This window comes from Micromesistius poutassou (genome assembly GCF_964030765.1).
Source record: "Micromesistius poutassou genome assembly, chromosome: 6".
Taxonomy (NCBI): Eukaryota; Metazoa; Chordata; class Actinopteri; order Gadiformes; family Gadidae; genus Micromesistius; species Micromesistius poutassou.
In genome coordinates, this window is record NC_140276.1 from 12357947 (window position 1) to 12372745 (window position 14799).

At 43.9% G+C, this 14799-nt stretch overlaps 2 protein-coding genes across 2 annotated transcripts in view; one reads left to right on the forward strand and one right to left on the reverse strand.

Annotated features, from left to right (window-relative positions):
- Positions 1-5994, forward strand: part of fermt3b (FERM domain containing kindlin 3b) — an 11612-nt gene extending 5618 nt beyond the window's left edge. Inside the window, 7 exon segments of the mRNA XM_084469865.1 lie at positions 244-290; positions 415-539; positions 1993-2099; positions 2392-2610; positions 3156-3280; positions 4014-4155; positions 5017-5994. Of these exon segments, the coding sequence (XP_084325991.1) occupies positions 244-290; positions 415-539; positions 1993-2099; positions 2392-2610; positions 3156-3280; positions 4014-4155; positions 5017-5196 (945 nt within the window). The 3' untranslated portion in view covers positions 5197-5994.
- Positions 5995-6180: 186 nt separating this feature from the next.
- On the reverse strand, positions 6181-14750 carry trpt1 (tRNA phosphotransferase 1). Its single transcript, XM_084469866.1, is given in 8 exon segments — positions 6181-6841; positions 7338-7448; positions 7653-7709; positions 8461-8641; positions 13316-13485; positions 14254-14335; positions 14510-14567; positions 14569-14750. Coding segments are annotated over 8 exon segments (726 nt in total). The 5' UTR covers positions 14613-14750; the 3' UTR covers positions 6181-6818.
- Positions 14751-14799: the final 49 nt, after the last annotated feature.

Here is a 14799-nt window from a genome sequence, read left to right on the forward strand (position 1 = left end):
GAGAGTTCCCTGTTTCCTACCCTGCTGAGAAATAAATGCAGGACTGGATGAATGCATAAATGCATGGTATATTTTGTTGTAGTTGGCCAGTTGAATAACAGTTTCAAGGTTTTCATATTTTAGTTGTATATTGTTTATAGGGATACATAATAATTGATTAGGTGTGTGTAGCCCCCTCTCAGGTGTGTAGCCCCCTCTCATATGAGTGTCTCTAAGTTATGTTTTCTTTTTGATTTAATACAGGACAACATGGCAGCGCCAGAACTTAGTGACTATCTGAAAATATTCCGGTAAGATTCTCGTTCTGCAATATCTCATGACATTGCTCATAAGGTGTATTTCTACGTTATCCATCCATTTGCCTTACAGTGAAAACCGTTAAAGGTGTAATTACCTTTACTTACGTACTTCCAGGCCCAAGAGATTGACCCTGAAGGGCTACAAACAATACTGGTTCAAGTTCCAAGACACCGGCATCTCCTACTTCAAGAGCAAAGAGGAGAGCGTCGGAGAGCCCATACAACAGATCCACCTCAAAGGTAAGGAGAACATGAGCACTGCCTCTCAAAGGCTGATAACATATTCCCGGTTATCTACATTATAAAGGCTGCTTCTCACTTAAAGGGTCACTGTGTGTATGATTCACAGATTGTACACATGAAGAGTAATTCACCAGATTAAAACATGAATGTACATATAATGAGGGCCGTTGTGGCACTGTTGGTGGAGAACAGCTGTACAAGTAAATACCCCTCAACACACTGAAGCCCAAATCTGTGAAAAAGGGGGACAATGTAATCCTTTGGGGCAATTGCCTGTTCTATGTTTGTCCTCTCAAAGTTCTTGTCTTTTTCATTTCTTTATGGATCCCTTCAGATAAATAAAACTTGTTTCTTAACCATTCTCTTGACATGCTCTGTTTGTTGTTGTGTAAAACCAAGGTGAAGGCTCAAGGAGAAGTCTTGCGACAGTTGAGTTGTTGCAAAAGAACGGTTGAAATGTAAGTGAGAGTGGGAGAGAGTTGTTGTTTTGGACTACTTCAAACGTAGCTTAGTCTTTTAGTTATCTAAAAGATTCAGTTGAAGGAGAGATTGTAAAGACAGAAGGAAAACAACTCAACAACAAGATTTCAGGGCCAGACTTCTCCCTGAGAGAGCCTTGGTTGGACACAATAACAAACAGACCGGATCAAGCAAAAGGTAAAGGAACACGTTTTACTTCTCTGTAGGGATCCTTTGCATAACAATAGAATATAATCAGTGACGGACTGGACGGTCTGGCATTTGGGCAGATGCCAGAAGGGCCGCGGCTTCTCGTGGGCCGCTTGGCTTCTCGTGGGCCATCAACAATCGTGTCCGCGCGCAAACAACCCGGGCCGTTTTTTGCTCCCAGTCCGTCACTGAATATAATCCTCACCTGTCGAAGACAAAAGCAAGCAGCTTAGAGGATGTACATTGCCAGGTTTCTATTGCCGATAAAGGATTACATTGCACCCCTTTTTCACAGATAAGGGCTTCAGCATTTTCCCTAAATACTGGTCCAACTTAAAAAAGTATGCATTAGTGGCATTACCCAAGATCTAAAATGTAGATTTTTGGAATTTTGAATAGGGTCATAATATCATTAATATCATAATAACATATTTCCATTTTATGGAAGTACATTTTTCAATAAATGTTATATTTTTGGCTTTATTTCTAAATCTCTGTGGCCCGGTGGCCAATGGTCCACAGCTCAGACCGGTCCGCGGCCCGGTGGTTTAGCACCACTAAGCCTAAGTGAGCCAGGTTCAATTCTGAAATCTCTTACAAAGTGCACTTTCCTGTCCCCTCCACCGTCCTTACCATGATCGCACGAAACACCCATGAAAATGGTGAACTCTTCTTATAATCAGCATAAAAACAGGACAATCCTACTGCGTGCTTCTTCAATAAGCAGAATAATTGGACCGTAAATGAAGTGAAGATGTGTGAACGCCGTCCGTCTCTCCAGGCTGCGAGGTCGCCCCGGACGTCAATGTGGCCGGACAGAAGTTCCTCATCCGGCTCCTGATCCCGGCCCCAGAGGGCATGACCGAAGTCTACCTGCGCTGCGAGAACGTAAGCCACCAAACACAGGCACACACCGTTTGTACACAGCATTCAACCACACACCCGTGCCCTTCACCCAAGCGCAGAACAACCTGAATCCCCTTTTCTTCTCACATTATAACTCACCTCACTCACCTCATCTCCTGAGCGCTCTTTGGAGGCCATCAAACACACACACATACCCAAACCCAAACCGTACTGAGTCGCCTGCCTCATCGTCCACCTGACCCTTGTGTCGCGGCACAGTGCTCTGAACCAATCAGACAGCAGAGTGACATCTCAGTACCTCCCCTCTCCACAGGAGGAGCAGTACGCCCACTGGATGGCGGCGTGCCGGCTGGCGTCCATGGGGCGGAGCCTGGCCGACAGCAGCTTCCAGAGCGAGATCCAGAGCATCCGCTCCTTCCTGGCCATGCAGAAGACCCACGGCAACGGCTCGGCGCCTTCCGCCGCGGACGACGCCATCAACCCCCACAGCCTGGTGTCGCCGCGCTACCAGAAGAAGTACAAGGCCAAGCAGGTGCCCCCCCCCCCCCCCCCCGACACACCTTTAGACCTCACGCACACACTGACACTCAGAAGCTACGGGGAGCCGGGATTCAGGGGGTTTCACCCTGGGGGTCTCGGTGGGGGACCAGGGGAAACGTGCCCATGTGGAGCAGAACTAGAAGTACAGTCCTGCTTTTCTCCTTTGAAACGCCTATAATAACACTGATAATATAGAGCCTGAAGCGCATAGACTATAAAACAAAGGCGACTAACAACCACAACGGCGACAATGACCCTGCAGAAGGATCTGTGTGTATTACGGCAGTAGCTCAGGAGGTAGAGCAGGGTTGACTGGTCACCGGAAGGTTGCTAGTTCGACGCCCGGCTCCTCCTAGCTGAGTGTCGAGGTGTCCCTGAGCGAGACGCCCTCACCCTAACAGCTCCTGACGTGGTTGACACCGCCGTCGGTGTGTGTGAATGTGTGAATGAATGGTTGTAAGTCACTTTGGATAAAAGCGTCAGCAGAATCTCCTAAATGTAAATGTAAGTTGCTGTTGTTCCTCGTGCTCCCCCCAGCTCACCCAGCGGATCCTGGAGGCCTACCAGAACGTGGCCCAGCTCTCCTGGCCCGACGCCCTGCTGCGCTTCCTGCAGATCTGGCAGGCGTTGCCCGACTTTGGCCTCTCCTACGTGGTCGTCAGGTACTTCTCCTCCGGTTTCTTCTGTCTTACCCAAGACTGTTTTATATCTGTGTTCTATAATGGATGAATTGGATTGATTTTTCTGCAGTTTCAAATGAGGATTTAACCACTGACATTAGCCAAGCAGTCTGTGAGGTAGAAATAAACAACTTATCTGCAGCTTGTAATTCGAAGACTTCACAAATATGTGGCTATTCTTGCGAAAACATTTCAATGAAGTACAGAGGGCCTCTCTCTTCTCGGGGGACTTTGTGAAAATACGTAGCTCTGCCGATGGAAAAATTATTAGATGTAAAATAATATGTCATGCAATACACAATGATGAAATAAACGTAGTAAGAAATGGAATTGAGGCAGCGGTCTATAATTATATTGGACATAACAATTTAAAAGAACCGGCACTTTGTAACCTATCCAAATATGTCACAACAAGGATTTAAAGATTTGAACACAATTTCGACTTTCATTCCTTTCAGATCAGTCTCACTCGCTCAGTTACTACAGCAGCCAAATATGTAATATGTGTTTCCATTGAAATTCATTGGACAGCATTATCTGCCTTCGGTGGACTACTCTGGATTCAGTATCATTTCAGCCTCTCTTTCCACGGGAACAGACTCCCTTTAGGATAGCCAAGTCCACAACAACACATAAACAAACAATCTATCATCACATAGTGCTTTGGAAGTAAGGCTGAAAAGCTCCCGTTTCGCGGGCGTCTGTCCTCCGCCAGGTTCAAGGGCAGCCGGAAGGACGAGGTTCTGGGCATCGCCCCCAACCGGCTGATCCGCATCGACCTGGGGGTGGGCGACGTGGTCCGGACCTGGCGCTACAACAACATGCGCCAGTGGAACGTCAACTGGGACATACGACAGGTGACGCCTCTCCCCTCTCTCCCCTCAGCTTCATCCACCAGGCTGTCAGGAGGCTCACTCTCTTCCCTCTCTCTCCCCCCCCCCAAGACTCTGGACTCTGAACCCTGACCTTCAGACTGTCTTTTTGCACTTTACAATATATATATATATATATATATATATATATATATATATATATATATATATATATTGTGCACTATTACAATATATCATACAATATATTTTTTGCTTCTATTACTGACTGTTTATCATTGTAACAACTACAGAAACCTTTTGCTGCTACTTTCTACTGCTAATTTTATTGTTTATCTTTAGGATTAGTAAATGTCTTTATCGAACAACCATTGTGTAACACATGCAGACACATCTGTACGACAACAACGCATTTGGCACTTAATAGTGTCTACTCCTCTGACGGTCTCACTGCTCTAACGGTCTCACTGCTCTCCACTGTCTCACTGCTCTAACGGTCTCACTGCTCTAATGGTCTCACTGCTCCAACTGTCTCACTGCTCTAACTGTCTCACTGCTCTAACGGTCTCACTGCTCTAATGGTCTCACTGCTCTAACGGTCTCACTGCTCTCCACTGTCTCACTGCTCTGTCTCACTGCTCTAATGGTCTCACTGCTCTAACTGTCTCACTGCTCTGTCTCACTGCTCTCCACTAACTGTCTCACTGCTCTCCACTAACTGTCTCACTGCTCGAACTGTCTCACTGCTCTCCACTAACCGTCTCACTGCTCTAACTGTCTCACTGCTCTCCACTAACCGTCTCACTGCTCTAACTGTCTCACTGCTCTAACCGTCTCACTGCTCTTCACTAACCGTCTCACTGCTCTAACTGTCTCACTGCTCTCCAGGTGGCCATCGAGTTTGACGGTAACGTGAACATCGCCTTCAGCTGTGTGACGGCCGACTGCAAGATCGTCCATGAGTTCATCGGGGGCTACATCTTCATGTCCACGCGGACGCGGGAGCAGAGCGACACGCTCAACGAGGAGCTCTTCCACAAGCTGACGGGGGGGCATGAGGCCCTATGAGGCCCTATGGGGCCCCGTGAGGCTCTATGAGGCCAGGGCCACACACCGGCCCCCGGGTGCCTCTTTAGCTGTGTTCGAAATCGAAAAACAATATACGGGAGTAAGATGTAGGAAACATTGTATGTTCACTCAAATTTCATTGTCCACTATATAGTGAATGAAATTAACCAGTGAGAATTCGAACACCACTACACAATGGCGAGCTCCCTATAGAGTGCACTATATCCGTGATAGGGAACGATTTCAAACACAGCTTTTGTCTCAGCCGAACAGGAGCTCGGGGGCACGGACCTGTTGTAGTAGAGCCCGACTTGGCTCTGTCTCTGGGTGCATATGGCCGACCTATAAGGGATAGACGCCACTTTGTACCTCACTAATGTATTATCTACCCATAAATTATATTACAGAAATGAAACAACATGCCTTTGTGGGATACAAAGCGACGTTTTAATCTGACAAAGTCGCAAAGCTAGAGTACATTCCAGGTCAAGTTAAAAATAGATTGCCATGTTACCATAATAGGGAAGAGAAGATAATAATAATCATTCTTTCCAGTCTAAATTGTCTATTTTGCAATGAACATCTTCCTTAAAAGGTTGAATGATAATCACACAAATGCTCTTTTGGCTCTTCTAAAAATCATTTAAGTCAATCATTTAATTCTTTGTGGCTCTGCCAACTGAAAGGTGGCTGACCCATGTGCTAATAGAAGTGTGAGTTGGCGAGTGTTGAAATACTGTGTGTGAAATACTGGGTTTGAACTACAACTGATATCTTTTGTTAAAGAATTTAAACCACATTTGAACTCATCAGTGGATGAGTCCAAACCAATACTTATTAAAACACAACCATTGTACAAGTCATTCTCCTTTAATTAATAATATAATGCAGTCACTTTGTTACTCATGGCGCCAGTGTCGAGTGGTTTACTGTACAGGAAGCTTTGAGAGGTTGTTCCACTATCTATTCCTGGTCCTGCTGTATCTTGGAGTAACAGATGTGGCAGTCGGTTAGCGAATAAACCCACAATGTCCGCCTGTTCTCGATCTGGTGAACATCCTCTGAGTTCATCTGTCAAACCTTCCTGCCCCTTACACCTTACACACACACTTACACACATTAGTGCCTCTATAGTACGGGCTTTCAACAGCCATTCTCCCTCAATGTGGATCACATCAACATAAAGTGAGGGAAAATATGTTTTCCCTCGTTGGCGAACGTAAATATTGGGTTAGGGGTTAGGGGTTAAGGGTTAGGGTTAAGTTTAAGTATTAAGTTGGCAAACGTAGACAAAGTTCACGTTTAAAACCACACTACCGATGTGAAGGTCCTCTAAGATAGACACACAATGAGACCTCTTACATATAATTTAATTCTTGCCATGTTCCATTATCCATTGTCCATTTACATTTTCATTGTCATTCAGGGAATTTAGCAGACGCTTTCATCAGAAGCGACTTACAGAAGCACATTTGTGCTTTTGTCAGAAGAAAGTCCATAATCCATTATCATTTCGTTTTTTTAAATTTAATTCCTATGGAGAAAGGAACAGACTGCTGTCTTCAGACGGGGTCGGCTGAGTACTGCGACCTCCAGCAGCCCCCTGCTCTCCGTCTCCCAGACTAGTGCAGGGGCAAGACACTCCCTGGAACAAGCACACAGAGGAAGCCATTGTCAGCCATTGTCTTTCTGAGGACTTTTAAAGATCCTGTATCATGCCTTTTTAGGGTTGATAAATCCTGAGTAGCCCAGTCTGCTGTGATTGGTCAGCACGCCCACTCTGTTGCGATTGGTCGAACGCGTTGCGCTTGTGTAAGCAAATTCACACCCCCGAGAAGTTGTAACATTGCGGGTAGCCGACTTCTGCACTTCAGCAACGCTCACTGCACAGTCTGACGTCACACTGTTACGGAAGTAAAGTTTGAGCGCAAACAAGCTGTTTCACGCACTTGAGGCCGTTCTCGGTGGGCTCCCTCTGGCTCAGACTTAGATTTTCCTAGCTTAGCAGACAGAAAACATGTATAAACAGAGGGGGAAAGGGGAAAAAGCCTGATATCCCCCTTTTAAAGAAGCTGTTCCCCCCCAACCCTCCTGAAGCCTGGCCCTGCAGGTGCCGGGGGGCCGGGGGGTCGGGGTCTTACTTGTGGGCCTCAGCTGTAGGGCCTGGCTGAAGTACTTGGGCAGGAGTCTTCCCTCTGCGTCCCCTGGGGTCAATAGCACTCCGTTCTCTGACCAGAAGAACTGGATACCGTCTAAACACAAAGAAAAGAAAAGCTAAATGAAGCTCGCTGGTATTCACATGTCAAAGGCCCTATCGCAGGGGGAGCTCATGAAGATAATTATGGAGGAGTCGTAATGCCAGTGCCCTGAACCTGAACCTGTGATAGGGGCCTCTTAAAGAAGTCATTAGCTGAGCACATAATGGGATGTGGTGTGTGGACAGTGTTCACACTTACCGGCCAGAGCTTTTGGGACGTCGATGAATAGGGCCAGCTCACGCTGAGCACTCATGTCTTGTGGGTAGTAAAACATAATGAATACAGACACAGTAGGAATATATGTGTATACTTTTTTGTACTTGCTCTAGGTATGATTTAAGAGCTACTATTTGATTGTCATTCCAAATAACTGTGATAAAAAAAAATCGGTATCAGTATTGAGTAGACTAAACCCGTCTCTATATAAAACAATTTAGATTTAAGAATTCTCCCAGCGCATTTCCGAACCACCAGGGCATCTTGTCCTTGATTGGTTGCAACACATTTGAATGCCGGTGAAACAGAGAGAGAGACGGAGCAGAGAGGAAAGGGACGCATTCATGGTCGCTTAGTTACAAAATATTGCTCTCTTCTGCTTTCTCTCTCTTTACAACACTCAAAGCCTACCATCAGCACCTTTAACACAGATAAGGGTGGATATGGTGCATTCAGACACCAGAAACATAGATAAGCTTGAGACAGTCATCTGATGTTTGCATCATAGTGTTTTTAGCCAAAGCTCATTTACGACACTTGGTTAATTGGTTAATTCATTTTAATTTGGTTAATGTATTGAATAATACATTATTAAAAAGTAAGAAAATGGTAATGAAATAAAATGAAAAAGAAAATAATACATACAGAGAGAGCACACTGTAACGACTCACCACTGGTGACCCCCTGCTCCCCTGGGGGGGCCTAGGGCCCTAGCGACTCACCACTGACGATCCCCTGGGCCCTGGGGGGGCCCGAGGGCCAGGTGGAGGTGGGTGCCCTAGCGACTCACCACTGGGGACCCCCTGCTCCCCGGGGGGGCCCCCGGGGCGCAGGTGGATGTGGGTGCGCTTCATGCGGCTCAGGCCGTGCTGCTGGATGGAGCTCCAGTTGCTCAGGTAGGTCCCGTGGACCGCCTCACCGGGGCAGTCCACCGCGCCGGCCAGGACCGGCTTCAGCTCCAGGTCCTTCACCTGACGGGGTCATTGGGTCAAATATGACTTTATTTATTTATCAAGGGTTTATTAGAATAGGGACAGATAAGAAGAGCAATCAGAAGAATACAAGGGGTGACGTATCCAGACCAGCAGAGCTAACCAATAGATCAGACTCTTGCCGTATCCAGTCGGTAAAACAGCAACGCTTTTGGCCCGCCTATATCAAACACACCGATGTGATCAGTGGTTAATGTTCTGGGCCAGAGGAATCGGGGAGTGAGTATATTGCTCGTTCCCAGAGTGACTCCCTGAGCAAATTCAAATTGTGCTCTCATGAGAACTCTGGATTTCCAGGGTAGTATCGGCTTCAAATATCGGCTCAAGAAAATTGGTATTGACCTAAGGCTGATGAAAAAAAATCTATATCGGCCCTAAAAAATCCATATCGGTCTATCCCTATTGTTGATATATGGCTTTCGCTTTGCATGGTCGAGTTTTAACTTGCAATTGTAGATGTAGCGACGAACTGTGTTAACTGACAATGTTTTTCCGAAGTGTTTCTGAGCCCACGTGGTAATATCCTTTACACATTGATGTCGGTTTTTGATGGATCGAAGGTCACGGCATTCAATGTTGGTTTTTGGTCTAGCCTGCCTTGCCTTGCCTCTCTGGCTTACGTCCAGAGATTTCTCCAGATTCTCTGAATCTTTTGACGCTATTATGGACCGTAGATGATGAAATCCCTAAATTCCTTGCAATTGTACTTTGAGAAACATTCTTCTTCTTAAACTGTTGGGCTATTTGCTCACGCAGTTGTTCACAAAGTGGTGAACCTCGACCCATCCTTGCTTGTGAATGACTGAGCCTTTCGGGGATGCTTCTTTTATACCTGTTCATCTGTGGAATGTTCCAAACAGGAGTTTTTGAGCATTCCTCAACTTTCCCAGTCTTTTGTTGCCCCTGTCCCAGCTTTTTTGGAACATTGCAGGCATCAAATTCGAAATGAGTGAATATTTGCAAAAGAATTACAAAGTTTATCAGTTTGAACATTAAATCTCTTGTCTTTGTAGTGTATTCAATTGCATATAGGTTGAAAAGGATTTGCAAATCATTGTATTCTGTTTTGATTTACGTTTTACACAACGTCCCAACATCCTTGGATTTGGGGTTGTATGATTAGAGGGCTACTTGATCTACTCATTCCCAGGGGGAAATGTAGCAGAAACTGATTTATTAAATTAAATATATCAATATAAAAAGACTCATATCATTACCAAAAATGAATTAAGTCACAATACAACTACAAAGTATGTATTTTAAATATTATATATGCAATAATAACAATATTACAGTAGGTTATAGAGATAACAAGTGAGGTTGCCATACAAAGACAAGACTGATACTGTGCTGGCAGAGATGTAACAGAGATTAAAACATAGGTGATTGACATTTGCAGTTGACATGGGATGCCAGATTTGGAGCCTTTTTGTGTAGTCGGTTTGTGCGAGGTGCCCATCACCTCGTTCTTATATGAGCACTAAGGGCATTCAATAGAGACATAGCATCCATTTTGAGTTTGATTGGAGATGAAAACAATACCAATTCATTAAATGCATGAATTATGTTATCATTATTTTGTATTTTTGTGAAGTGACAAAGAAATGTATAACAAAACCCATTTGTTGCAGCAAAGCAAACCCTTAACCAATGTGTATAGCACTATAGTACTATATAGTACCAGCTTACACTCATTAATAGTACACTGTTCAGTTGCAGGGAAAGTGATGCTCTTATTGAGTTGCCGGAGAGTGAAAGCGACAGAGCTTGGCTTATCTATCCAACCGGTGAGTCCCTGGGAAATTCTCTGCATACAAAGCATGAACTCAGACATGACAGGATTGGGTTTCACATGAGCAACATCCTCAGGCTCTGGTGACAAATGAAGGACTGAAATCCTCCCAAGACAAGAAAACCCCTCTCATTTATTTTGTAATATTCAAAGCGTGACGTCCAGACGTCTAGACACTGCACACAATTCTCCCTCACAGATTTCTCATGATGCACATGGAAAGAGTATTTTCTGCCAAATAATAACACGCCTGTTGGAATAGATAGATGAATAGATTTGCACTGCGGTTCGCTCTGTGACCCTTTTGGGAATCCAAAGCCTCTTTCTCCGAATCGAGGACACAAACACGATGCACCAGAAATTCTAAGTAGAAGTGATCTCGAGGTTAATGACTAGTGATGAGTTAGCAAATACTGTATATAGAAAAGATATATATATATCTGATGTGATTCTATACGGACGGAAAAGCTGAACAAAATGAGCTTGTGATGTAGACTCTGCCACTGAGGAACCAGTGGCTTTCATTTATGTTTGGGCCTGCTGTGTAAATCCCCCTCTATTCTTTATGCACTAAAACAGCAACGAGTTGCAAAGTTAAAAGATCTGTGAATATTCGAGTGCTTCTGCGCACACACACACTCACGTATATATACATTCATTATAGACAGACAGACAGACACAGACAGACAGACAGACAGACAGACAGACAGACAGACAGACAGACAGAGGGGAGAACTGCTCTGTTTGCTTTATTCTATACTTTTGCGCAACAACTGAAAAGATATGTATAAATCGATAGCAGAAGGAGACTGATAATAATGAAGAAGTTTGTTTCCGTCTAGGATGTACAGGGCTTGATGTCTCATCGCAATGACTGCCTCCATTTTGGATGTTTAAGAGCATAGGAATGTTATTGGTAGTAATGGTGTTTTGTAGCCTGGCTATTGCCAGACCATGATCAATTGTAGATTGCACATTGGTCTGGGGAGGCTGCTGTCAATTTTCTTCTTCTTGATCAACGGGCCTAGTTCAACTGACTCCCTCCCCTTCCCTGTCGTCAGTGTATTAAACCAGCCAATAGCACACCAGGGGGAGAAGCAAGCTTGGTGCTTGACTCCCGCAAAAGCGTATCGGAAGCAGACAGAAATGTATTGCTCTTCTCCAGACCCTGCTCAAGATGTTCTGCCTGCAATTTGAATTCGCTGGCAGAACGGGCTGGGGGTACCCAGTCTAGGTGTTTTGCTCATTGTTTGGAAATTATTTGTCATTATGGGGAGACATTGTTGTAGAAAGTGCCACAGCGTTTCGCATGCCAACGTGGCAAGACAAAGTTTTGATTAGCCTATAGTTAAGGTATATTTACGTTTATTTTATATTATATATATCTTATATATCTATTTTCATTTTATTTCTTACTTTTAAACCTTTTTGGAAAACAGGGTTTTAATTTTAGACCATTGACATTAAATACTGTGATCTAATGTACATTAGAGCTTTAGACCCATTATTTATATATATATATATATATATATATATATATATGGGGGGGGTGCGATGGGGATTGTTGACGAGGGGGGTTGGACGGACGTGTTTTTTGGGGGTTTTTTGCCGTGAGAAAGTGGATGTGTGGCGTGTTTTTGCTTACACACGCGCACACGCCACACATCCATTTTCTCACGACAAAAAAAAACAAAAAAAACACGTCCGGGCGCGTGTGTAAGCAGGCAAAAACTTGTGTCACACGGTGAAACAGTGAGAGTTGGAAGCTTCATTGTAAATCTATTTTTCGGGTTTGTCTTGCCTGACATATATATAAAAGGCATTAAAAAACAAACGGCGGCTAAAGATCTGAAGATACATTGTCATGTTAAGGCTGATATAACATTAGAACAAAATACACAATTTAGTGTTTAGTTATCTGCAAAGTGTTTTCTTTGCAGGAAAAATTATATTAAGAGTAGCAAATAATGCTGCCCTTAAAGTAAAAGAGAACTGAGAATGTTCTACTTTTCATTCTGCTTCCCACTTCTCAGTTCTGAGAAGCTGAGGTTTTTGTTAGTTGAAGGAGGTCACTATTAAAGTGGATGTTTTGAGGGCACTTTCGTCCACATTCCTGAAAAAAAAAATCATGTCTTGTGAATGGATGTATGCAATGCACAAAGTACTACAGGATAGACGTCAACATAGCTCGGAGGCTGAGAAGCTCTTGTCAAACATTCACCAGACGCAGCGTAAGATTCTCTGACATCGGAAAGTACGCAGAACAGAGAGTCTGCAAACTTTAAACTTTCATAGTCCAGCCGTACATTCCCCATTATCAGTGCATCAGTAATTTCCCCTTTCTGTGTTTCCAGTACCATATGAAATGTGTCTTCATTTATATACTTTATTTACATCTTTATGCAGACGTTATAAACACATATGCACTTGATACAACAAATATGAAATTATACAGGAAGGGGCATCAGTGATTCCCAACCTTGGGGTCCCCCGATGTGCAAATGGGGTCGTAAGAGATTTCTGCCATAAGCTATAGATATTCGACTTTTTAAAAATGTCTCATAGACATTCTCCTGTATGTATGACTGCTTGACTGCCTTAAAATTCATAGCCACGACGAGCAATGGTGATTGGGTGAAAACTTTTGTGTGGAAGCAGATGCAAAAAACCTAGGTTAAGGTTGGAAAAATGTTCAGAACTAGAAATGGGGTCACACTGCATTACAGATTCATCGCAGAACGAGAACAGCAGGTACGTGCGGACCACGAACAGGGCCGTCCGCAGGCGTGCCGAGGCAGACCTCCACAGAGGACCGTCCGCTGTTGTGCATTTTGCACGGCTCATCAGACTGCTCCACCCACCTGTAGCGTGTGGCCCTGATTGGCTCGGATCTGCAGACGGCCGTTCTCTGGGTGGGTGCGGAGCTTGTAGCGCTTCTTTTCATTGGTGGCCACAACTCTCTCCACATCGCCCAATGAGTAGGAGCGGAACTGGGGGTGACGCAAGAGGTCTTCCACGTATAGGAAGCCATCTGGACGGAACAGAACACAGTATATATCTATATCTATATCTATATCTATATATATATATATATATATATATATATATACACATCAGGGGGGTCAAACTCATTGGAGGTCGGCTATGAAAGACCAAATCTGCTGTAAAAAAAACTAAACACTTCTGATACGCTAGAAAAGTTCTTCACAGATTGAAACGGTGTAATTGTCATAGATTTTCCGATGGTTTTCGTAATGGCAGTGAATATTATATACACGTTTTACCGCTTCTAGTTGTGTGTGCACTAGACACGTTGGGTCTCCATTGACTTTTGTGAACAAATGTTATTTTTTCGAACCTCTCGAACAATAATCTGTTCCGTGTCATCATTTCTAGTCTTTGACGGGGACATCCTGCATGTTGAAGCTACAAGGTTTTTTAACATGGAATTTATGGAATTGCAACCAGAAATATTCTATCCAATTGAGAAAACCTTCTTTCTTTTTAGTAAAGATTTAATAATCTTTGCTTATAAGATTGCTTATAAGAATGAAGACTGATGTTTTATTTTGGAATGTGGTGAGATTGTACAGAATTCGCTAGTGTGATAAAAAGTATTGACGATGGGTTTGTGGTGACCAAAAAATAAAACAAATTGTCAATAAAAAATGTTACTTATTCTATATTCATCTTATGCGCTTGCCCACAGTTATAAAATCGTGTTAAGGTTGATGAACCGAATATATAACAATAGAGAACTGAAGTAAGACTAAACCATTCCATTGTATTGACTTCTGACCTGAGTTCAAGTGCAGTTGCATCTGGTCGGCTCCATGGCGCAGAGCGTAGGACATGGACTTGGACAGGCGGACATCTCTGTCCTGCAGTGGGGAGGAAGGGGGGGTCCCACTCATTACAGAGAGGCCAACTCGAGTTACACTCTGCTCTGATTTTAGCACATACTACATACATACATCTAAATGACCAAATTTCTGAAGCCTAACTAGGTCAACTTTGGCCAAGGAATAATCCTTCATGCTCCTCATATACATCACCTCTCCACCTCGACCTCCTCTTCTCCTTTTCCCTCCTCTGTCACACTGCATTTCAAAAGACTTTCAAACGTCCAACAAATAGGCCTACTGACACACATGACATATGATACACATTTAAACATGGAACATTTGCTTCATTCAATGTCAGCTACATTCAATGCCAAAACAAAACCATTTAACAGAAATGTCCATAATTGCAAATAGACAACAACATGGTTAGGGTTAGAATAGGGTTGTAATGCAAGTCACCTAAACACTGTCAACATAACGGGCAATACTTTTTCCGGTAT